Source organism: Gavia stellata, chromosome 6 (genome assembly GCF_030936135.1).
Source record: "Gavia stellata isolate bGavSte3 chromosome 6, bGavSte3.hap2, whole genome shotgun sequence".
In the NCBI taxonomy this organism is placed as follows: Eukaryota; Metazoa; Chordata; class Aves; order Gaviiformes; family Gaviidae; genus Gavia; species Gavia stellata.
Window position 1 is genome coordinate 19,724,230 of NC_082599.1, and position 26,764 is coordinate 19,750,993.

At 39.2% G+C, this 26,764-nt stretch overlaps 1 protein-coding gene across 3 annotated transcripts in view; it reads right to left on the reverse strand.

The window, feature by feature from the left end:
* KIAA1217 (KIAA1217 ortholog) overlaps nucleotides 1-26,764 on the reverse strand; it is a 191,350-nt gene that overhangs the window by 58,392 nt on the left and 106,194 nt on the right. For all 3 annotated transcript variants that reach the window (XM_059818286.1, XM_059818285.1, XM_059818287.1), the window contains 2 exons: nucleotides 26,043-26,241; nucleotides 20,507-20,600 (listed from right to left, as the gene is read on the reverse strand). In XM_059818286.1, the coding sequence (XP_059674269.1) occupies nucleotides 20,507-20,600; nucleotides 26,043-26,241 (293 nt within the window). The remainder of the gene's footprint in view (nucleotides 1-20,506; nucleotides 20,601-26,042; nucleotides 26,242-26,764) is intronic.

Sequence of the window (26,764 nt, forward strand, 5' to 3'; positions counted from 1 at the left end):
TAAAGGGTGGACAGACTCAGTGTCTCTGTACACGGCAGAATACAAAGCTTGTGGCAGCTCCTGGCCTCTCAAATAGTACAGCTCCCCTGAAGGAAGGGCAGAGTCATGGTATCATAAACCTTACGGACAGCAAAGAGCTGCTATTCAGTGGTTCAACAGCTGGTGCTTTCTGCAGTTCAATCCAGTGTGTCTTGTCATCCATCATCAGGACTAATACAACAGTATGCTGATCTTTATTCTACATTTGTTACAGCTGTCCTATCTCATCAGTCACTCTTGTGGTCTGTCCCAACGTGGGCATCTCACAATGAAGAAACCATCCTTACTTCTGTCTCTCCAGTTGCCTTCAACACATCATTTGTGCCTGTGGCACACAACAGACAGGGCACGTGGAGCCGTTCTGGCATGCACACCAGGGCAATGCCAGCTAGCACTAAGCCTACCACTGATTCATCAGCACCACACCAACCCTTCACCTCATCACCGCAGCTGGATACCAGAGGTACAGCCTGACTCATGCCATTATCTGCTAACATCTCATAGCAAAACACAGGCAAAGGGAAAAGTAGGCCAGAGTTTCTGACCTGGTAGCCCTTCCCATTGCTCTCCAGGCCTCGTCTATGTCAACAGAGAGCACAGCAACTGTCTTTGCCCCAAGGATTTCAGCCTGCCAAAATACCTACATGGAGCATGCTTCCTAGATGGAGCTTGTCCATGCACCCTCTTGGAGACACCCCGGAGTTCCCAGCAGACTCCATTAATCACCTCTCAGGCATGCGAAGCTATTACTTTTTTTACTCTCCCATTGACACCCTGCGTTTCCCTGAGGAAACTGCAGCTATGCTGCTCAAGCTGGCTCACCCAACAGTAAACAGAGGACACCTGCAAAGAATTTTATCAACAGCTTGGAGAGTCTTTGATGAAAAAGCCACAGAAATGCTAAGTACTGATACAATACTGATAAATTCATCTGTCTGTAAAAAGACCTTTTATGGAAATTGCTCACCAGAAGAAAATCCTCTAAAAAGTGAGGAAATCCTTCACTTTTCTAATCAGGAAAGACTTAATTAAAGAACCCCAAATCCAACAACAATACAATCCATTAGTTTGTTCTTTCCTCATGAAAATAAATTGACAGCTTTACCATATTAGTTGTCCAAAAACCTCAGTTTAATCAGTAGTTGCACTATATGATATTGCTTCTGTCATGACCTATCTTTCATTCAGGTTCGGTTTGGACAGCTGAAAGCACAAATCCACTTTTGCAAAAAACCTGTCATACGGTTTTAACATTTCTAAAATAATATAATTTACAATAAAAAATAGTGCACTTGAAAATTACAGAATTGGTAAACAGTCTGAAAACGGAAATTTTTAAGTATCTGTGCCAAATCTTTATGCTATCAGACATCACTGAGAGGTTGTCACACTTGTCTGTTCTTGCCTTCTCATAGTATGCCTTTTAATTACTATAAATTTCCCGATTCTATTGGGTCATTACAGGAAAAAAACAGGCTGACTGCAGCTGCGGGTTCCTCCAGCTGCCCAATGCCATACTTGAAAACTGCAAACACACTAGCATAACTTTTAGCTTTTTCTGGTCAGAAGCTTTTCAATGATGAAAAATACTTTCAGCAGACAATACTAATCCAGAAGAGCTGAAACATTTGGTAAAAACATCAGTAAAGACAAAAGCTGGAAGAAAACCCACCCAGCAGATTTCAGTCAAACACTGACATTATTTCTTATCAGACATCCCTGGAGCGCTCTAGGGCTTTGGCTTTCCAGATTCATAGACCTGGGGCAACTCAGTCAGAGTCTGCCCTAGCTCTTCCATGGTCTCTTCAGCAGAGTGGGTACTTGGTAGTTTTGGGGCGATCTTCCAGACCAAGTAGTAAGACATGCCAGGGGTTTCAATGTCCATCGCTCCTCAGCAGTGCTTCCAGACTAGAAGTTTATTTGGCAATTTTGGCTAAGAATGGGACCCCTGATGCCCAAAAGCGAGAGTTCAGACCATGAAACAGCAGACCTAGGATAAGTTGGAGACCTGGCCTCAGCTGAGTCTGGCCCCACAGTACAAGACTCTAGGAGCTGCCAGGGTTCACAATTGTTTTTCATTATGGGAACCACATGCTAGTAAAACAAAACTGATTTCAAATGTTCGAAATTCCCATGAATGGGGAACTCCAAGACCCAGCTAGCTGTTCTTAACATGTCCCACATATTTCCATTGTTTTTGCCTGGGTAATTTTCCAGACAAGGAGTTGCAGAACCCCCTGAGAAATCTCAGCATTTACTATAATTAACTTCCCATTCTTAGCATGCATCTAGGTTTCAGTTCTTTAGCTCCCTTTGCACAGTTTTGGTATATGCCCAGCTGTAAAATGTCTGCATTACGGTGAAAGAAGAGTTGGACTAAAAACTCAGAGCATCTATGAAACTGTAATTTTCTGGTTCTAGTGACTCATTACACCAGAACAGAATACTTAATTGGACATATATGGATATGACAAGAGAATCGCTGGATTTTTCTTCTTCTATTTAGCCTCTTGATTCTATGCTTTTTCTTTCCCTTGATCAACAACGCTGCAATCAGCCAATATAAAACATTTCTTAGGATAAGCCTGTGATAGTAAGTGATACAGTTTCTATGTTCATAGACTTTTTTTTGCCAGGCTCAGCTGGCTAGAAGCTGACATCAATAAAATAGGAGAACACATTCACTATCCTAGGAGGTGGAATTTAGAGCACATAAACACAACCCTCCAGAAAGGAGGCATCCTGAGTGAACCTTAATCAGGTGTTGCCACCGTACTACTCAATATCACTGCGATACCCAGTCTCCATACCTTTCTGCCAGATGTGCATGTGTACACAAAGTTTATGGCATAAGCACTATTTCATCCTCAAGAGCAGAATTTTTAGGATACCATATTGTAACTGCCCATACACTGGCTTGAAGCTCAGCTACAGCATCACCTCTCTTTCCATGCCATAGAGCATCAAACACATTCTCAACATTATTGTCCCTTATTTTATAGCTATATCTTTAATGCACACTTGTGCATGAACCCAGTCCCTACTGTGATCCAAATGTTTTGCCTCAAGGTATTTTACATGTCTCAGTATGTCCTTTTATATCCCTGACTACATATAAACTTAATTCATACCATATCCTAAAGCTCCCATGGGGAAAACAAAGAATACCTAGTTCACTTTTTACTGAATGTAAAAGAGATCCATAAAATCCTAAGCTAACCACAAAACAAATTTAATGGTAATATCAAAAATAATGTTTGATTGCTTCACCTTGCCTTTAAGTCAATGTGCATGCTGAAGATGGATCATGCAAACAAGCAGAGAGGAGAGTTTCAGACCAAATCCTACACAGTCTGCTCTTTCAGGCATAATTTCTTCAGCTATCCTGATGCTACTCTGAGTATTTGTTTCTACAATTAAAAACAGTAGCACTCTTATTACACTCTTAGACAACATTGTTACCTACAGGCAAATAAAACAATCTTTGATAAGATTTTTGCTCTGAAATAATTAAAGCCACTTACTGTTACTTAAGGAAATCACCTGTATGGCTACAGCAGTGAGATGAACATTTGGTTCCACTTCTTCTAATAAAGCACTTTTGTTTTCAGCCTTGAATCTAAATCCTCAGTCTACAGTATAATATTTTGTATATCCATGCCTTTTGAGAAAAGGTTTTGAAACAGTAAATATGTTCCTTGTTCCCTCTGCTCACAACAGGGGCAGGCCATCTTGCTTTACCCGGTCATCTAAGTAATGCTGCTTCAATAGACTGAAGTACTTTTCCACATGACAAGCCTGCAATTTCTCCTCCCCTTCGAAATTAGTCACTAAATAACCTCCTTGGCATGTCACCCAGTCACAAACTGTGCCACACTATGTGATTCAATCGCTCAACCATTTTTTAATGTGTGCCTGTAAGATGTATAGAAAGAGACTAACATTATGGAATGAAGCACAAGAGAGACTCACAAAGGGGAAAGCCATAAATAAAATACTGTGTAACCTCCATTTAGGTAAAAGAGTGCATTTCAAAGGCAACAATATGAAACGCATGCATATTAATTCCCCAACAGGTGAAGACCTCCACTTATTTAGCAAACCCAGTACATACCATTCTAGAAAAAAATACAGCAGTTATAAACCTTAGAAGCTTTTCACATACTCAGATTGGTAGTGACATTTGGTAGAAGGAATCGCAAGCCCCTCCCGTGGAAGAGGCTGTCTACTCATTAACCAGGCACCTGAGCCACTTGGCTAATCTGAACTTTGGGGCTCCCATAAATCAATCTCATTGTTATCTCTGCAGCATACCACACTAGCCATTATGATTAGGCTTTTTTTAAAAAAGGGTACAATAGAGAAGGCAAATGTAAAAAAAAAATTTAGTACAGAAAGGCTGCTTCTCTCCCTTCCATCCCCTCCCCCCAAAAGACCACAGAATATAGAAAAAGTCTTCTTAAAAATACAGTATTTACAGTCTAAAACTTTAGAGATGGCACTTAAATATCATAGGGGAAAATCTCATAACACAAGCACTTCCTGGTCCTGCAGTTATCTTCTGGTTTGGGGGGGTTGGTTTTTTTCCTGTTGGTTTGGGGTGTTTTTCTTTGTTTTTGTTTTTTACACAAGTAAAAAATTGCCTATATCATCATGACTGGCATTCAAAAGAATCAAAATACAATTTAAGTGCATGCCCATGAGCTAAGATCGCTACAAAGAACCAGTTATAATGGGACCTTACTAGAGTAACATTTCTGTTTCACAGTACTGCTCTCAGTCTCTCAGCCATTAGTGAGGGAGGCATCGTTCACTTCTGCTAGAAAAAGGGCAATCTGACACAAAGCATTTAAGTAACAGGACAAAGATCAGAGCAGATCTGGTAGCCAAAACTAAAAATCCAGGTGCTTCATCCCTTACTACACCCAGCCCAACAGCAGAGAAGTCCTCCAGCTTTGTAGACAGCTGCTGCGTATTCTAATTTGTAATGTACATTGCAAATTTGTATGCCATTATTGGTCTTGACCAGAACTTCACAAAATTTGTATGTAGTGTAATATAAACAGTCTTCTCAGCAATGTAAAAAATACTCATTTTGTCTTAAATGTTTAGCTTTCAGTTTCACTGTAAAATACTTTAAAATATTACTTTTATTAAATATTTGCACTAGAACTATAATAAGGTATTATTATGGCAGAGAAACAATGTTAAACCTGTTTATTTTTATTTCAGATTTAATCAGTCAAGGCTTGTTTCTTGCAGTATAGGAGTAAAGCATTATTTACCATTGAAGCATCTGGTTTATATTTGGCAGGTTTAACTAACCAGTCAAGCATCCCCTTTTAATGAATGGATGTATATACTTGACCTAGTTAAAAAGCTGCTTAGGTCTGCTGACCAGCCAGACTCAAAAACATCAAGAGTAAAAAATACAGGCAAGTTATCCTAGTACACTTTTATGCCACACATGCTTTCCAACAGTTGCAGAGTATATTCTTCCATCCATGTTCTTCCTTACATGCTAACAAACCTGCAGTGAGAAATCACATTATTATGCTAACATGCAAGATAAAAAAGACCACTATATTTCACCGCAGTTTCTCTGCAATGAATTGCAAGCTGGTAGGATGCACATTTTCAGTAATTGGACTCTAGCATGATAAATATATCCCAAAACATCAGACATACTATAACTGGTTCTCCATACATCTGGCACCATATGCAAGAGTCTTCAAGTACATCCGATGCATAGAAGAAGTTTTTCATGAGAGAATGAATCTTCTTTTAATTTTAAAATACATCAGGCACAACATCATAAATACTGCATGGATATATCATTACCAAGACTGTAATTTTAATTTGCAGGTTCTAACAATGCTTAGAAACCATTCAGGCATCACTTTCCATTTCAATTACTTTATCAGAGCCCTCAAGCCTTGTCTAACTTGCCATGTATTATCCCATGTTTAATTACTTGCCATATATTTGTTTATAACGTACTGTACAGAACAAGAGTTCCTTTTCAGTTTAACCCCCTCTATAAACAAAGGGCATGCCCCTAAGAGGTGCAACACCCTATGCTTCACTGAGATCAAGCCTGGAAGTTTAGGTTAGCATACTACTTTAAAATCAATGTCTATGTTAATGGTAGGCCCAAATTACCACTGAGCTAAATTGCCAGTCACCCTACTTTCTTCTACGTTATTAACAATGTTGGTCCATTGGACCTTCCCATCAATTTTCCCATCGCATTAATTTATTTTCTGTTTACTTTCCTCATTTTTAAGCAGAAAAAATGTTAGAGATACAACACCAGTAAAACACACAATTATGAAGCCAGAGAATATTTTGAAGTCTACTGTGGGGTATACACATGTGGCATAGACATAACTTATTGCTTGACTGCTGATCGAAGTTCTTTCTGTTCCTGATAACAGCTTTTTTGGTTCCTACCCCCTTAATAATACTTTCATGGATGGAAATAATTAAGCAGTTAATGCCTTGTACTGCTGTAAACAACCATTTCCTTGACAGAAAACAGGGAAGCACTTTACAGGCTGGATTGCTTGTCACTAACTCAGGACTTGGTTTCGTTCTCATCACTCTGGAGCAACGCTTGTGATGGAGTCAATGGGGTTTTGCTTAAATGCAACAAGTTAGTTCAGTCCAGCAGAATCCAAATGGGAAGGCAGTTTGCCGATGATGGCTTCTACAGCTGTATACAGAAGAACCATTATTTTCTCCTGGGTTTTTTTGGATTGGGTTTGGGGTTTTTGGGGGTGGCTTTTTGCCAAGGAAAGTCTCATGCTACCTCACCAGTCCTATAGCCCACCCAGCTTCTAATTCTGATCCAAGAAACCAACACTGTAGGAGGACAAAGACCTATGTATGGAGTTGTCTGCAGGATCTCCTAAACCTGCAGCCTCTGATACACAAGACTCTTGAAGGCAGCTGGAGAACCACCATCAGCATCTTTTTTTCCCTCTGCTTAGGCAAGCACCATGACAGAAACCTCTCAGTGTGGTTATCCACTTCCTGCAATGAAAGGAGAGAGATCGACCCCTAGCTTTGCCTCCAAATGTTCAGCAGAGGAAGAAAAAAGTGGTCATATCCAATCCTGATCTCAGTCTCAGCTGCTTCCCTATGACAAAAACGGGGGAGCAGAACACAGACCCCCAAGCTGCTGTCCTTCACAAAGGCACCGAGGTAACACACACCCCGGCACCCAGCCAGGCTGTGCTGGTGCCACTCTGCACTCCACACTGCTCTCCATTACCCTGAATAACTCTTGCAAATTGGCCTCAACTTTCCCACATCAGCTCTCCAGCCCAGTGCCCATATTCATACCTACAAGGATGTGTGTGGTGTTTCCATGAAGACTGAAAATCCTACAGAAGCTCTTGGAATTTGAGAGGCCAAGCTAAACAAACAGGGAGGGAACAGAACAGTTCTGGCTGCCTGACACATATTGGATTTGAGATTATGTACAGACTACACTATTTTCTCCTAAACATACATACTGTTTGTTATTCCCTCTATTTACTGATTCTGAAGGCACACAGTGAAACAGATACGCCTTCAGGTAGACACAAATACCATAAAGTTCTCTTATATTTATTCCAAACTCCCTGGTTCTTAAAAAAAAATGCAAACAAACAAAAGTCCTCCCACACCACAGCACATAACTACTAGCTAGGATGAACCACTATAAAGGGGACAGGCAGCTCTACAGCTTCACTGCTGGCAAAGAAGCACACTCAGTAGAACAGCTGGTGCCTGCAGTGTGGAGCAACCTGTACACGAAGCCTTTGAACCAGCACACAGTGAGCATCTGAGCTCCAAGAGAACAGTGCTTTACTGTCACATGTATATTAACATTACGTATACATACATACATACATATATGTTTTGCATACCAGCAGTACATTTTTGGTGTATCCTTAGGTGATGGCAGATCAACATAATGAGGAATTTTAGATTTTTAAGAATTAAAAAAATTAAAGGCAAGCAAGTGCAAGTGGGAAATCCTGTGCTGGAAACTCTGTAAGCCTCTCAAAATTTATTTTAAGTTTACTAGAGCAAATATAGCCAACTGTCACTGGAGCTGCATGAAGAAGGTTCTGCAAAACTGAACTATTACATCAGGTCTGCAGTCTGCCTCTCTACCCTGTAATTTAAACCTCATGCTTCCCCCTCATTTCTGTACTGATTTAAACAAAGACATTTTCCTAGCTATAGGAAAGTATCACGGTATGTGTCGCAGACATATATGCATTAAGCATCTCTCAAAAGTTAAGACGGCACTATTAGTTGCTCTGTATTGAGGATTTGTCTCACCTAATGTTGCATTAAAAGACCATCAGCCAGGCACCCTCCAGAGTCAGCTCATTCCCTCTACAGCTGGGTGGGACAAGCTGCCCTTTGGCATTCCCAGCCTCTCACCACTGACTGCAGTGGGCAGCAATTTCTACCCTAAGCTTATAAGGATTGGACTTTTTTCCTTATTCTCTATACTGAGCCTGCCCATATGTCTTTTCATTTAGCTTACTCTCTGCTCTGTTTTTCATCCTATTTTTTTCCTTTCTTTTCATCCTATATTTTTCCTTTTTTTTTCTTCTTTATAGGGCAGGCTGCGATACTCTAACTAGAAGGGATAATGGCAGCTTCATTGTAGCTGCTGCTTGCTAGTCCATGAAATGGATTTTTGCTGTGATCCACCTTGGTGGATCCAACCTGGCCTGTGGTTCCTGTTTGACTGAGCTAAGATTTAAGTGTTTCTAGCCTGAAGCTGGTAATAAATGTTATGTATTTATCAACAGACCAATATAGAAGCACCTCCACTTTTCATTCTCCTCTTCCTCTGTCCTACCATTAGCATGTTTACTTACGCCTGAGCTTTTTAAAGCCTAAATGTAGAGGACTGAGTTTGTAACATGATTTTTTTTCCTGCTTAATCCATATGTAGTGCAGAAATATTAATAAAAAATAGCAAGGGTCATATGCTGCAAACATTTAACTAATACATAACTCATTACTTGGACTTGATGATCTTAAACATCTTTTCCAACCTAAATGATTCTATGATTCTATGACACTAGGAAGAGTTAGAGTAGGTAAAGAAGAACTATATAGGAAGGTAATAGGGAATTCTGAGTGTAAAACTACAGAAAAAAGAGGAACAAAGACAAAAAGGGAGTAAGACAGGGTGAAGGACAGTAACAGGAGTTTGTGAAAGAGGCCAGAGATGGAAGAGGGTAATATTGGAGATGGAGCATTGAGAACTAAATAGGGAAACAAGAAAGGGGTAATAAATAACAAAGAAACAAAAATAGGAGACTTAAGCTAGGAGGTGAGGAACTGATGAGAAAAAGAGAAGATAAAGAGACTATAACATATGAAGGGAAATTCAACAAAAAAAATCAATGAAAGAATGAGAAAACAGAATGAGAGTGGGAAAACATGAACTAAGGCAAATTTTCTTCAAGGCTAGAAGATCTTGCATTAGTTCTTGTTATTACAATGCTGTAGCCTAGCATAGCAGGCATGGGAGGGAGAGGGAGAGAGGAAGCAAGGAAGAAGAGGGAAGAGAAAGAAGAAAATACATCCAACATAAACTTCTTTAGTTTGGGTTAATATTCTGATTGGGTTAATATTTTGTGTGTTTTTTGGCAGGAGTGGTCAGAACATGATGGCGGTTTATAGGAAAGAAGTGAGCAGAGCAATCCAGGTAAATGCCAGCTGGAGCGACCTGTGAATGCTTGAGGACATGGGCAAAGAAGCTACAACTATCACTTGCCTTTGCAATCCACTCTCATATTCAAAGCAAAGATATTTGAGTTGCACTTTAAAGCTACAAATGGCTTTTGAAACCTAGCACTTAGTTCATCCATTCCCACTGAAGATGTAGTTAAGGCTTAAAACAGCTTCATCGCCTTCAGACATTGCAGAAAATAACAGCTCTCTACAAGTCAGCCCTTGGTGCAGCATCTCCAAGACTAGACGTGCAGTGTGACTGGGTGCTGAGAGATAATGCTGAGGTGGCTGTTGCCCTTTGTACACATCTGGTCATTAGTGGGGGACAACAGAAATTCTGGTTTGATGAAATCACCACCAAGCTCTGACGAGTGGCAAGACATGTCGTATGTGTGTGTATGCACACGTGCATGCAGCCCTTACTTCTCAGAAAACTTTTTCCCTTATCAATTCCATCGTGTTATTAAAACCCTGACAACACAGACTTATGACCCCAAGCACACCTGTACATCAAGAGCTCTTTGGCCATCATAATGTCCAACGGCCCTTCCCATTCCTAGACTAAGAGCACCTGTTTTCAGGTGTAAAGAATCCAACAGAAAGATAAAGGGAAAGCAATATTACACTTCTTGCCGTAAAATGTTGAGCTTACAACGTGCATCAGCCTAAATCTTGCTAGAGGAGCTGGCTCTGTATTTGGACTAGCCTCGTTACACCTCTGCTGAACCTGTTGACACTCCTAGTTGACATAGTCACAGATTAGCTGTCAATGAGACAACTTTGGCGATATACTGGGTGAATTCTGCTTGGAAGGGAAGGGAGCACAAGGCTATGTAGAGCCTGACCCAGAGCAGTCCCATGAGGGCTTCCAGTCTAGCCACGCTTTGGGCAATCTGAGCAAAATGATGCATGAGATGCAGCACGTTTTGCATTGGCCTGACTGAAATCACAGTGCCTCTGTGTGGAGGTTTATTCCCCCAGCAACATTCCATTGTTTGAGCTATCTCCCTGCTACCAGTCTGCATTACTTTATTCCTGATTGGCAAGACAAACATCCAGATCAGTGAACCTAGCAGGCACTCATTTCTGCATATTTACAAGTGTATTTCATTTCCTACAAACAAATGGAATTTGAGAGTTAAAAAAAAATGTTAAAATGATCCAATTAAGCAGAGGGAAGTTAATAAATCTCTCATGCTTGATTTTCCTATGCTTCCTTAGTGTACTTTCCAGACAGAATAGCGTGGTGAGTACACTAAGAAACCTCTTGGCATTTCAGCCAAGATTTTTCAGGGTGTTATCACAAATGACAAAAATATAAACACACTGAAACATAACACATTTCAATCCTAAAAAGGTCGGATTTACATAATTACATCATTGGTTTGCCAATATCCACATTTATCTCATCAGTATAGCATGGCCCACCCATCCCATAAGCTATTAGACTGTTTGGACTGAACATATAAAAGCTGTTACTGATTTATTTTTTTTAAAGTTAACATTATGACACCCCTCATAACTAGTGCTGCTTTCAAACCGTTTCTTTTGCTTCCAAACCAACTGTTTGTTTCTTTTGCTTTTCCACAGCTGCTTTTTAGGTAGAATTTTCTGAGAACAAACAGGAGTAATGTAATTCATGAAGATGTAGCAAGCATTTCCTCCCCCCCCTCCCCATTCTCCTTGAAGAGATCAAGCACATCATGTACATAACATAGACAGCCACCACCAACGCAGGGAGCCAAACCCTTCAGACCAGTCTCAATTTCAGCACTTCCTCAGGGCACCACTGAACTGATGGGGTCATCCCTTTTTTTTCCAAAAAAGGAATAGTTTCAAACACGTACAGTTCTGGTACAGATCAGCATTTTTATTTGGTTTAAATATGCTGTATATCAGATTTCTGCTCTTTAAAAAAAGAAATACTGTTAGTAACTGCACTCATAAATCAAAATAAATGCATGGCTTTCTGACTCGCTTTACTAACGACTCAGCTCTTATTTTTGTTCCATATTTGTATCTCTTCTCACTGCACTGAAGCCAGATAAAACTGAACAAGTTGATATGGTTAAATGAACATAAAGGAAGGCATAACCCTTGGTCTCATCTGGCATTACCAAACAACTGAGTCAAAACACAATTTCTATTACAGATATATGGAATAGGTTAGGACGTAAATAATATAAAATTGTTATAAAATGGAGCTGATTGATAGTTAAAAGACCTAAGCAGCATATTTACACCTGTAGCCAGCTGTTTCTTCCAATATAAGGACATAGCAAATCAGAAGAAGTAAGTTGCTGCACTGAGTTTTGGAGTCAGTACTATTGGCAGGAGAAATGGTCATGGAAGCCTTGTATACATCTGGATTTTGCAAAGTGTCTAGGCTGCACTGTATCTCGTACCTATAAGGCCCAGCAGTATTTGCAGTTGTAAATACATCTTTTGCAATGTTAGAGGCACTATCAGTGCCTCAATTAAGGGTCTTCTTAGATCACAAACTTCTTCCTGTACTGTTCGGGCTCTATGTTTTCTTTTCATTTTACTTCCTTCTATCCAAAAAAATACACAAATTGGTTACCATGACTGAAGTAAACAACCTAGTTTATCCTAAGGTCAAGCTATCTATAGTAAATATTAAGTGACTGAGGGACTAGCCCTTTACCCAACACACCCTTTCACTCTTTTCACTTAGTCACATGGAGTTCTAATTTGCAGTGATGTAAGAAAGGCATATATTCACACGAAAAATAATTTCAGCATCACATCATTTCTCATGGAGTCCTGTTGCCTGCTGATACTTGCAACTGTCTTCCTTTTGCCAGCTGAGGCTTTTTTTAACCCCAGATCTTAAATGTATCCAAGAAAAGATATTTTTACTGCTCGTATTTTCAGAAGTCTGGTTAGTTTTCCAGAGCCCTTATTAGAAAAAGTATGATCCAACATGGAGAAGAATCAAGGTCCTCAGATATGTAGCTGTGTCCTCCTAGAGACCAGGTACTGGTTAACTCCTCTTTGTTAAAACGAAGATGGGGACAGAATTAATTCTCTTTAGTATTCGTTAGGCTTATCTAGAGGTAGGTAACTAATAATAGTCTGAAGTGAAGACTCAGTGGAAAGCAGAGAATTTGGGTCATGATCATGAAGTATCACATTTTGGATTTGTGAAAATCTTCTGGGGAAAGCTAAGGTCCTGAATGACAAGCAAATGGCAAGTTTGAAGAAGAAAAAACCTTGCTTCTAACTTTACTTGGGTTCTAGGAACCACAGTACCAAAACAACCACCTCTACAAAGTGATTTTTAACTCGTGTTTGAGTAACAGCTCATTCAGAAAGCTAACTGGAAGTCATAAAGCTTGGTTGGACTTTGGCTTATGGGACTCCAATTCAGATAAGCTACTTGGTTTACAAAGGAGGTAAAGGAGGACGTCCCCTCCTAATAAAGGAGGTCACAGCCATGAGCATTTTTATCATCTGTCAATGTGTTTAGGGAGCCCTGGCAACATCTGACTCTGCCAGCTACTTAGGAATTTCAAGTAAACGAACAGCCAAATTAGTGCAAATTGTTCTACTAAAAGCAAGGCCAGTGAAAAAAAGAGTAAAACATCTAAAGAATTGGAACAATGAAACATTATGTAAAAAGAGGTGGAATAAAAATAAAACCAGAAACTAGTAGACAATAAAAATGGACTCAAATCCAATCCTTACGTTTTTATTCAGGGCGAGCTCCCAGTGCAGGCAGTGAAAGTTTTGCCTGAGAATCTCAGACTTATGTGAGAGATAAGACTTCTAATTTTAATGAAGGGCTGAAGAGAACTTCACACAAGATGGATCATATGTTGTCATTTAACTTCATCAGCTCCAGGGCAAGCTCTAAGCAAACCTCAACATGAAAGGCAGGCTAGCTTGAATACAGGCCTGTTAGTGGGAAATAAAGAACTCTCTCCCTAAAAATTCCACTGTAACAACTGTATTGCGGTTGCAAGTTGATCCGTTTCCACAGACGAAACTCTCTGGGAGTTTCCAGGTAACTGGTTTGTGATATGTACCCTATGACACTCCTCTTAGACTAACTGGAAGATTACTGTGTGGGTGCGGCAAGCTCATGTTCCTTGAGCAGTTTAATGTCAAGACCACGACACTTTCTTTCAACAGCCAGCTTGGTATAAACTTAACATCCATCCTCATTATCTGAAAATTTGAAACAAAGATATCTTTTAAAATGTTGGTATAGTAGTAGGATCTATATGGTTATATTCCTTACACGCAATGTTTGCAAAATAGATATAATACACCAAAGCACATAGCCATCGTATTAAAAAAGCCACAATGCAGTATCCATCCAACTGTAACGCAGGATCTGTATCTTTAAACAGACCAACTTTTTGCCAGATAACATTTGAAATTTATATATTGTTTTATGTGTAGCTAAAATAAAAAAATTATTTTTCCCTTAAAATTCTATCCACTTTCCCACTAACTTAGGTTTTATACAGCAGTAGGTATTGTATATCAGAGAACATATGAATGAAAGAGAACAGGTACATTTACAGTCTTTCATCACAGTTTGATTTGATGCAGCTACTTCTCAGTGTCTGCAGCTCTGTAGCTGCATAAATAATAGGCAAGCACTGACAAATGACAACCCATTCAAAGTAGTAAAATCTATATCAGTAAAAAAAAATCCAGAACATCAGAGACTTCTTTTATATATTTTGTTCAAATCTCAGCAAAATTTGTAATGCAAAGTTGGAAAATAACTGTTTATGTTTAATATGTAGGTTTGAAACTAGACATAAAATCTGAGAGTAGAGTTTGGTGATTTAGAGAGCAATTAAACATTTATTTTCTCATATGACTCAAGGAAGAAGAAACGTGTTTTCATTGTTCTGATTTAAATTCCCAGTCAATCTGAAAATATCTTTTAGTTTAAAAAAAAGAATAAGGAAGAAAAGGAATTAGGTATCTTTCATTATTTATAAGCGTCATCTTACCTTACATCTCTTGGTGAGTTGCGTTTCTAGCTGACTTTGGCAGGTATTTTAATTCAGAATTAGTTTCAGCAATACATGCCATTACATCTTCTCTTTAAAATAAACCGCTTTTTCTCTTTTTCTCAGACAAAGTATGTGGGCTAAAAGAGCTGCAGCGTCTCTGTTCAAGCGATTTCATGGACACTCAGAGGCTTTCTTTCTACTGTATGAAAGTTAAATCTGAGTAAGGAAGGCATTTTTCCTGTCCCGGAAATCAGTATAACCAAAACCAATGCTGAGCTAATGAGAAATGTTTCTTCCATGTGTTCTGTTTGGCAGACACTGCAAGTCATATCAAGGAAACACGTGATGTTTATAAATACAATATGGCTCATGTTGTCATAACCTCTCAATGACAAAAAGAGCATTAGAAAAAGCAGACAGCAAAACAGCAGGAAAGATGAGATTTGTATCACTTGGAAGGTCTCTATCAGATAATAGTGGTATTAGCGTTTGCTTTTTCTTTTTTCTTTTTCTTCCCAAAAGAAAACAAAGTTTTGTAGTAATAGGATCAGTAAGGCAAACACATGGCAACTTGTATAAATGCTGTCTTATAGGCACCCTAGCACTAAAATGCACTCACCCAATGTATTGCTTGAATTCTTTTCCAATAAATACTTTTGTTCTAAATACCTCTTCGTAGTTCAAGGAGCTTTTTTTTTTTTTTAACTGTAGTATGCAATGAACAAATGTAATTTTGGCAGCATTTGCAGCTTTTATGTTTATTGATGTTAAGATCACAAACAATCCAATGAAAAGAAGTTAAACATCTCAAAGAAGCTGGATATATATTTATGGGTACCTTAAGAACACAGAAGGATGATCCTGCTTTTATTATCTCTCTAACTTCCCTGCAAACCAGCACTGAATTTCAGGCTTAGATTTTTGGGGAGTTGTTTGAGGATTTTTAGCACTTGTAGGTTTTTTTTAAGTTCACAATTGCATCTAACTCTAGAGAGTTAAAATGTTAGCAACCTGCTAGCCAGGCACTTTCAGGACAAAAATGAAAATTTGCTGTTGCGCAATTTCAGTAATAAAAGCTATTCAGCACAACAGTTTACCCAACTTACCAAATGTCTGTCTCATTTTACTGTGCGACTCATTTTAGCTCATCCCCTGTCATCTTGGCAGCCCAATCCCCCATCACTGCCAGGAACAAAATCACCTTTTTGCCATTCTAACTCCCAGAAAATGTAGTTTCCAGGTACCCCCCAATCCCCCAAACTCAGCTTTGACTCAACTTGCCCTAATTGTTCTTTCTTGGAGAAACAGTCTCTAAAAAGAATCTAAAACACCTCAAAGTGTACCTTGATACAACAGCAATCAGTGCATGTCAGTTGCACCAGCAACTTTGGATATTCTGGCCTCACCCACCCCGCAGAGGTCTGGGATAAAGCACTGACCTGCTAAGGTCTTATGCAAGTCATGGAATTAAGCAAAAACATTGTGGGTCTAGGGCATTTTAAAATGAAGTGTCACCCACAGACTTTACAGCAGGCGGTTGGGAAGAGAAAGATTGCCAAGCAAAATAGCCACCGGTTTGTTATGAAGTAAAAATTCCCTCCCGATTCTCAAAACTGGCAAACAGATGAAGCCCAAAACAAACCAGTGCATAAACCAACATTATTAGTATCCAACTGTGCCACCAGAAATGCAGACAAGTTGCAATGACAGAAGGCGGAGATTGTAATTTAGGATTCTTCCCCTTTTAGACACTCCATAAAAGGAGGGTGTAGGGAATGAGGACAGAAAATACCCTGTGCACATTCAGTGGGGGAGTCACTTCCACTTGGAGTCACCAGGGGCTCACAGCAACAACCCAGGATAAAAAAATTCAATTAGTTCAGCAACATATGAAAATCTGCTGTCAGTTCTTTAGTGTTGTCTATTGATGTTGAATCTATACACCACCGCTAAACGTGAGAAGAGAGGCAACCTGAACCCTATACCCAGTAAGTCTGAGAAAGTATTTTCCTCTTCAAATCTATGCAAATCACAAACATTAATTCTAACGGCACAGACCAACATGGCTATGTACATGCATTTGCACTGGAATTCAAAACAATGCCAGAGAGAATAAAAAGATCATCTAAAAATTTGGACATGAGACAGCATTTTGTCAAAAGAAAGTATTGTTGCACGGAGAGCTAGAAAGTGTTGATAAACGTTACAAGCTCAGGCTAAGTAATAAACAAATGAAACACAGCAATGTGAAGATACATTTCTCCAAAGAAAACAGCTGCTACAGATTTTCAGCATACATTTTGGGAAAGGAATAATAAAAAAAGGAAGAGCACAAACACAAATATTTAGTGAGATGGCAATATGTGACTATCTCTTGCTTGAACAGCATTCAACATGGCAAACCTGTCAAACAAACCATGCTCTTCAAGATGTAAATGGTCATGGCACAGTATCAGTAAGTAAGTAAGGCACTCAAGGATTTCAGGAGAAGCTGTCCTTTAGAATTTGCTTAGACCCCAAGCAAAACCCTTTTCTCAAACACAAGCCATTCAGAAAAACACATAAAACAGAAAGAAGAGCAGGAAAATTAGAATTAATGGACATGAAAGCTGAGTGGTTTGATAGCAGATCTGAAACTCACAGAGCCCACATTCCTCTCGCACATTCTGAGCCTTCTTGTCCATATGGATAATACTTAATACTTCAAGTGTTACTGCCAATTTTTATACAGGTCTCACATCTGTTTGGTAGTTAAAACAGGTGTCCAAGCTGGCAGCTAACATTATTTTCTGAGATTATTTTGGGTCTGTTACATGGAAATAATTATAGATCACATGAATAGAAGCCTGAACATTATCAAACCCGGGGATAAAGGTTCCAAAGGGACAAGAAGGCGAACGGTAGAAAAATCTGTAAAGGCAAAACTTTCCCAAACCTCAAAAAAACAAAGCTTTAACTCACATATGGCAGGAGATACAACCACACTCACAGTATCACCATAGAAAAATGTACTTACAACGGCTAATTCATGATAACTAGTGTTCTTTCAACCAGTCTGACAATAAGCTGCTTTTCTGTAGGTTTTTTTGAAACAGTTAAGCATGATGCAGAGCACAGTGGTTACAAGAGTTACTCCCTACTTCCCACTGTAGTGAATTTAGCACTCATATATCACATGGAATTGAAGAACATCAATTTACCCAATGCAAAGATGCACAAACACAAAAGGAGAGATGAGAAGCAAAACTTTTGCCACAATCTTTTGGGTACCATGCAATACCAGTACATAAAATGTACATGTTTCTCACTCACTCCCCCTGCATTTCTACGCCCTTCGATCTGGTTTGCTAAGGAAAGAGGGATAGATAATCCATCTGCTCATTGGTGGTTGTCTCCCCTGACCTAATAACCTGTGAATCTGCAGACAAATTTCAACCAGTTTTAACTGAAGGGTAGAAAAAATTAGACTACTATGTCCCTACAAATTTTGCCAAATTAGACATTTGCAAGAAGATCCTACAGTACTTCTGCCAAATAGAGGAAAAGTTGCAGTATGTGCTCCAGCTTTTTAGACTCCAGAGGATGAGGATCGGAGAGAGTGTTATTAAATCCCTCTGGTTTGGGAAAAGCCTCAGTTAGGATCTGGCTGCACACAAGGAAGAACCCAACCAGAAGACACACATCCTCAGACAAACAGGTTTCATTATTTCTGGAGCTCAAGAAATTGCTTGTTTCCATGCTCATAACTTTGAAGTGCAGAAGTTCACATAGATCAAAGGGAAGACTTTTTGCATGTTTCTCCACAAAGCCCCTATGAACATCCCAGCTCTGACTTCACCTCTCAGACCAGAAAGACAAGAAATTTGCCAATGCAAAGGAAAAACCAAATGAGAAAATAGCTCAATTTCGAAATAGCATCTTGGGCATTTCAGCAGAGCAAAATACAATATTCTACCATAAAACCACCATTTCTGCAAAGGTCATCACTGTGTCACCATTATTTTTGAGTTATGGCAAAAGAAAGATAACTCAGCCATAATCACGAGATGTAAAGTGTGAATATCTGTTGTACAACACAGTATTTTAAAATAAGCAATATGAGTTATTACAGTTCTTGCACAGAAGCAGCACCTGTGTTCAAAACAACTCTGTTAGGCAGTAAATGCCTGGAAGAGGGTCAAAGAAGTAATCTTTACTCTTGAATATATGTAGCTAACACAGTAGTTAACCATATCTGAAAACAGGTCCAGAGCACACAAATAAACCCACAGTAGATACATTCAGCATCCACTGCACATGAAACAAGAACAGTATAGCGTAACCTTATAAAGACACAGTGAAATTGTTACATGAGTCAATGTCATAATGCACAATAATAGTATGTCATGCCGTTGAGTATGAATAAGATGTATCGGATACATCCAGTTACTGCTACAGGAATATAACTAGAACTGAACAATTTCAGGACCTTAAAGAAGACACTAAAAACTATCACATCAGCCCTTTGAAGCACATCTATTTGCTCTCTCATGTTGTGTATGCAGCAGTGTGAATAATCAAGTAATTAGATTTCTGACCTATCAAAAGGACCATTTTATAATTGAAGTACATAAATGAGAGGTGGTTGAGAATAGCGCCTGTAAATAAACTATTGCAATCTTTCTAAAATAATGAGTCCCTAAACTGTTGAAACAGCAGAAGTACTTACATGAAATATTAATAATAAAGCAGTGTCACATGCTCAGAATTGATAATGAAACCAAGAAGCAAATGTACAATTAAGCAAATCACTTCACAGGAATTTTTCTGCACAGTTGAATCAGCTTTGGAGCACATACAAAAGCTGCAAAGCAGGTAGGACAGTAGTGGCTCTCCCTTCTGGGCCCACCGAGCTCATTTGATTGTACCGTTTCCTGGGGACAGACCTAGGGTGGGTGGGGAGGAGATGAGGTTGTGTAATCTTACCACCACCACCACCCCCCCCTGCTGCAACGTTAGCTGTGGGTGACATGGTGGAAGGGGTGCCGCACAGCTGCATCTCCTGCCCTCTCTGCATCAAGGTGGGAGATTACAGTCCAGCAAAAGATAGAAACAGTAATGGAGAGAAATCGAATACGTCTCAAATGCCTTTGCTATAGTTTTCCAATACAAAATGTTCACTTGAAAATGCAAATATACTAGTCCTTGTTCAGTACAGGTAGAAAATTTTAGAAAAAGACAAAACCATTTACGCCACAACAGGTATTTATCAGGATCTCTTATTTGAAATGGTCATTTACAAAGTGTTTCAATAGACTTCAAGCTAGGTGTATCTGCTCAGCTACTGTAAACCAGTTCCTGCTGAAGCCTTGCTGGAGTGAACTGACACCATGCCGTACTTCGCTGTAAAGGGTTTGGAAACACAAAATAAGAAGTTGTATAAACTATGATCACTGTCTGTGTCCCGAAATAAGTAATTAGAGGCTATGTTTTTATTCACATGCTTTAATGCTAGTAAACAAGAACAAAAAAACAGTTAATGCTCAGGGCAAGTAATTGGAAAAAACAAAGCAGTTAAGAAATATTATGGTAAGCATTATCAATTCCCTCTTCTGTATATGTATTGTACATATACCCTCGATTTTATGAATTGTTGTGTACATATTACAGTTAAGAATTTAAACATTTAACATAAAAGCTGGAGGAAAGAAGAGTATAAATGCAGCACTAGTACTTACCCTTATATCTCCATTTACAGCTCTGGAAGTGTGATTAAATGCATGTGCAGGATCTTTGTTGTAAACTTTAAGGAAAGATCGGTCTTGAATATTCCTGGAATCAAAGAATCAGCAATGATAACAGATGAAAGTAGTTTTATTTACTTTGTTGCCTGAAAGTTTCAGGTAACAGACAAACATAGTAGGTCTGCAGCTGATCTATAAGAAAAACCTAAATGCCATAAATTAGACACACACAAACAAACAAAAGCCTACTTTGATTCTCTTTCCCATGGGAAGTATCATTCTTTTGCTACAACTCCACACCCATAAAAATTAGATACTGTTAAGTTTCTTTCAAGATCCTGCCATAGAGTGAAAACACTTTGAAGACAATAGAGCTTCAACATTTACAGGCATTCAAAAGGATTTAGTTAATATTTACATGTTTTATTGTGTACTCAGCCCACGTGAATTTTCGCTATACTAAGAGGCAAGAATATCAAAAGAAAAGCAGTCTTTCTAACTGCAATTATTCTTAGCAATTCTAATTATCAACTTGTTCACAAACCTGAAAAAGAATCCAAAAAAGCTAAAAATTCAGTAGCAGATAAATCCTTCCTCTAAACTTAATCTATAATAAAGATAGGTTTTTAAGGGAAAAAATAGGAACTACAAAAGCAAATAAAAAAGCAAAAGTTTTGATGAAAGCTACCACAGAAATGGTTTAGCTAGAAAGCCCAAAGAGAATATTTTTTGTTTAATAAGGACCCAACACTTTGTCATTTATTAGTCCACTTTTAAACTACTACACTTAGGAAAGAGTTAGATAACATTAGCTATCTATTTTGTTTCAAAACCTACCTTCCAATAATTTTACAGTTTAGACATTTGCACTGAGTTCTGCTGATCTCTTGCTCACATTTAATCAGCAGCAAAGCGTCCAATCCACGCTCACTTACATCCTTTCAAAGCTGCGATTCCTTTCATTTCCCAGTAGTGATCTCTAGAGAATTTACTTACACATGTGACTGAATTCCTTTCCTCCAGGTGCAGCTACAAGTTTTAGTGAACTGATCTTAATCACTGGGATTATCATTTAAAAAAGAAGGAAAGGATCCTTGGGCAGGTCCAATTTCTTTCTTACAATGTCATATTACAATCAGTGATTGTTTTGAATGGGTAGCTAGTCAGAACTTGTGCTGCTGTTGTAGATGTCAAGTAGTTATTAAAGAAACCCCACAGCTTAAGAGACAGATCAGTGCCTTCTGTTTAAGAACTGCAGGGCTGATGAGAAGTTTAGTATTTATGAGTGTTTACTTGTAGACTGCATAGGAAAATAGCTACCTTGCAGCAAGTTCAAGTTCTTCAATTATTTATGGTAACATAAACTGTTTTCCATCTTGCAAACGTGACCCTTTCGCCTTGAGACTCACACCGGGAGTCTCAGTTACCATTTTCTGCCTCAGACTTGGAAATATGTTCTTTTCAATGGAAAGCAAGATGTCTCATCTTCAGTTCAAGAAATGGTATATTATTCATTTAAATAAATTTTATCTGCTGTCTTTTCTGTCTGATGGCTATGCGATGGCACCTCAACCAACTGGAGTTTGTTTTAAAAGCATTCTCCGTAAATATTTCTTGTAGAAACATGACACTTTAAAGTAAAACATTGCTGCAAGGCAAAGCACCAAAATACTAGGCATTTGATCTCTGAAGTGAATTCTATTTCACCTCGTGTTGCTATTCTGAGATAAACATTACTGATAACAGGTATATATTACTGTACTTTTATTATTACTATTATTTGCATTATTGTAGCTCCCAGATGCCCTTGGCATGTTCAAAGGCCTCATTGATCTATGTGTGCTGTATAAACACCCCAGGAATACCACCTCTTCACCACCTTAGAAGGTGAATAGAAGACACAAAAGACAACAGGATAGCTTCAGGAAGATAAGGGAGCAAAAAGAAAGGAGAAGACCATAGCCTCTCCAGCCAGAGGAGCAATAAACAGATGCTGGGACCACGGGCATGCTCTGAGTAGGCAGTGCAACACAGAGAGCGGGAAGGTGGGACTGGAAGGAGACCAACGCAGTGGCTTTGCAGATGTCTGCGGAGGATGCCTTCCAAGCGCATTAGAGGGCTGCCTGACAGAGAGCATGAAGGCACTTGTTTGAAAATTAAGGACATGTAGAATGGAAGATGGCATTATTCACAAAGTGGAAGCAGATGGCACTTGGTACTGAACAAGAAATGAAAAGTAGCATTGAAGTGGGCTTGAAGGAGCCCTCATAATGAAGACAAGTAGTTTATATTTAACGAGATGGAAAAGATGCAGCCAGAGGACAAATGAAAAAAGTGCATGTGAAACAGTCTGCTTGTCAAACTAGGAGAATGATCTTTGTTGCTTCATTTGAATGGGTAAGAGCGAACAAGATTACCTGTGTCAACTGCTGAGAAAAGACGATTACAGCAGTTGCTATTAAAAAACCGATGAATTAGCTGAGTATTTTTTCACTATGTGGTAGGAAAGGAAAAACTGCATCATAGGGATGTTATGCAGAAAAAAATCTGAAATCTACACTGGATGCAAAGCCCTGAATCACTTTAAGAAAAGGACCAGGTTAAGGGGTTAAGTAGAAAGATAGTGCTTTGGCCCCACTGATTAAAAAAAAAAAAAAAGAAAAAAAAGGGGAAGGTGTGTGTTGGCCTAATGAAGGAGAACATAAGCTAGGCTGAAACTAATGGTCCATGAGACTATATTAAAAGAGAAGATCAAGATTTTAGTTTGGACAGAAGAGGTAGGATTAATGTCATCCAAATACAGACATTCACAGGGAAGACATCAACAGCTAGGTTCTCTGGCATGTATAAATTATCAGACAATTTTACAGGATTAATCACAACCAGCTCAAAATGTGGATGTAAAAATCTCCATTTGGTCAGATAAATCCCATCCTAAAGGAGAGACAGAAAAATAAACAGGAGAGTCACCCAGGTAGGTATAGTAATTCAACTAATCCCCAGGGATAAGATGATGGAGACAGATACAGACAAGGAAAAGGAAGGAGGACAAAGCCCTGAAATAAACCCAGAAAATCAATGTTTGAGAAGAGGACCTCTCAAATGATACCTGAAAGGAGAGGAGAGAGACAGGAAGAAATCAGGAAGGAACAGCCACTGAAACAAAGGGAGATCAAAGTTTCAAGAAGTAAACATTAAAAGTACATGAGAGATCTGAGAGAAAAAGGGTGTTCACAAAAGCTGGCCATTTATTGACTTTGACAATTGCAATGGAACAGTAGGGAACAAAAGACAAGCTGGAATTAGAAGAATAAAACCCCAGACAGGTTGGAAATGGGTCTAGTACAGAATTAGAAGAGTAAAACTCCAGCCAACAGTTGTAGTGACTGCTCAGTGCAAGAGAGAAAAGTGATGGGGTAGAAAGTGGAAATGTATGTTGTGTTCAGGGGCAGTTTTGTTGGGAGGCACAGAAACATGTTAGCAATGTAAGAGTAGGCACTTTAATAGAGTAATAAATTAATAAAAAGACAAAGTAAGGGATGAGAGGCACAGAGGAACATGAAACAGCCTCCGAGGGAGGTGGAAAGCTTAAAGAGTTAGCTGAAACACCTGTGTTTAAGACAAGGATGAAAGAAGAGAATTGAAGGAAGACATGGCAAGCAAAGGAGAAAAAAAATGATACTTCATTTCATCTGTTCTGTGAGGGGAGACACTGGCAAGATCTTATGAAGAGTAAGGAATAGAAATGGAGAAATTGTTGTGGAAATTATTCAAAAGTGGTGAAAATGCAGCTGGTAGTGCATGCTTTGGACTCCATTAAGCTGGAATTGCTGAGGTTTCCTTAGTGAGAAGGGTGGCAGAACAGAAGGAGGAAATTTTGTTATGGAGGAAGTCAGCTGGGTCGTGGGATTTCCTCTAGAAATGCTCTACAATACATGCACAGAAACAGGAAGCAGATGTTGGGATTGAGCCAGGCCTGAGGTTGGCAGAGTGACGCCTGCAATGGGAGCAAGGGAAAAAAAAGGTGGAGTGGTATTAAGATAATCAACAACCACATTCTTGGGGGCAGGGAGGAGATGAAATCATAACTGTTAGTCTGAAACTCAAGGGAAGATGGAGGGATAAAGTGAGAGAAAAGGAGCCGATGGGTAAGATGATAGTTGGCAATAATGTGCTTGGCAACAGAGACATAGTAACATGTATCTTGATTTAATCAGTTGATCCAATCTTGTGAATAGACTGTTTGATGTATAAGAAACTTGAGCACATGATGAATGATGACGCAAAAAATCAGACAGGCCTTAATACAGGCATTACAGTGGCCAAACAGGGGTGTGGGAGTCTGCAAAGCAAGGAAGATAAAAAATCAGAAACTGAAATCCAAGAGGCTGGCTGATGACAAGACACTGGATAGTCAGCCTGAGGAGAGCAAGACGGAGGAGAGTGTGGTGCTGTTCAAAGACTAAGAAGAGGAGTGGGGTAATTGGAAGTGGCAAGGCTAAAAAAGCTCCAACTTGCTCTTTTAACTACAACATGATACGGAGAAGCACCTGAGCCACAGGTTCTCCAGAAGAAACAAGGCAGCAGCGAATACACTTCTCTTACTTTCACATAATTTTCTGCACTAGTGGTAGACTGGTAGCGGAAACACCTTTTCTGCTTTCTCCTTCATCTTCTTATGCTCCTCTGTCCATTCTTTTTATCACGTAACTTCTTATGAAACGGATGGCATAAAGGCCCACCATATTTCCTTGCACAATTTTACAGAGTGTAACATGTCTGAGGTGTGCCCGAGAGCTTTGTTGCTACATGATTTGGGACTTTCTAGGGACCCTGAGAACCTGCTCCTTCTGCTCAAAGAGCACAGACATCAGGACTGAAGGAACATGGTTAATTAAGCAGCTGCACTCCCACAAAATAAAGGATAGAAAGATGCACCCAGATGTTAGTCAGATCATTTATTGACCAAGCTCTGAATTAGTGAAGGGAAGTGACTGCATCAGTTGCTGCATCCTAACATAAAATAGGAGGGTGGTGGGGCTGCTGCAGCAGCGGTCACCAGTGCCACAGATCTTTAGCAGTGTTAGAAGATGAATAATTGGCACTGCTGTGAGGACAGCGCTGACATTCATATTTGTAACTTCAGGCTCACAAGGATCGGGCTTTGCTCTGCCAGCAAAGAAAAAAACAGTTCTTCTGTAAATGTTTATTTTGTGTTCCGTATTTTAAATATTTATGTCTCAGTTAAAATTCAATGAAATATTAAATATGTGAACCTGCATGCATTATATGAATATTTGAACAAGGTACGCCGTTTATCAATGGCTTGTGCAACAGATATTGCACCTACAGCTGAAGGCAGTGTCAGGGCAAACTTCCCATATTACTCAGATACCACTGAACATGCCTTTATGTGTCAGGCCACTATCTGTCAGATACTTATCAACTCTGCTCCTTTTTATTCTGTAAGTGCACTACAAAAAAAAAAAAACAACCCAAACCCAACAGCTGTAATTCCATGTTTACTTACCTCACATCACACAATTCATAGTATATGTTCCTGCTCTCATCCTTGATGTAAATGGCCACACTGGGTGATTCCAGCATTTTCATCGTCAGCTGCTGGGGGAAGGCACTTACAAAAAGGGCACGAATTGTGTCTGTGCTTGTGATTTCGTTCGGCATCCTCAACTGCTTTGTTTCATCTCCATACTGAAGATACAACACACCTACAAGCAAAATATAATAACAAGTTACATATTCTTAAGTGCACAGAAATGATCTGGGCTTTAAAGTCCATGGGGAACACAGACCAAGCCCATAATGAGTAGAGAAAAATCAACTCACACTCCTTACTCATAAAGCACATACAACATTTTCCTTTTCAACATGCTATTGGAATAGAGCAGAGAACAGTGATATGGTTGTGCCTTGATAAATATGCTTGCTCAAGTACTGCACTTTGCTGAGAAGCCTATTTTTACTGTTCTTCAGTTAGATAAATTAGAAGTTTACCTTAAGAAGGATAATGGAAAATCCCAAACACACCAAGTCTGCTCTGCAGTAGAAGGTGTTGGTAAGTCACAAGGTACTTTTATTTAAAGCAGTTGAGGAAGAACTTTATCCTTTAATATCACCCAGTTTCCCTTAAACATAAATTTTGCATTTGAGCCTCATGCTTACCCAATAAACCCCCCCCAAAAAAACAGATTTCCATTTTAGCACTAGTAACTTTGTATTTGCAATTCCATT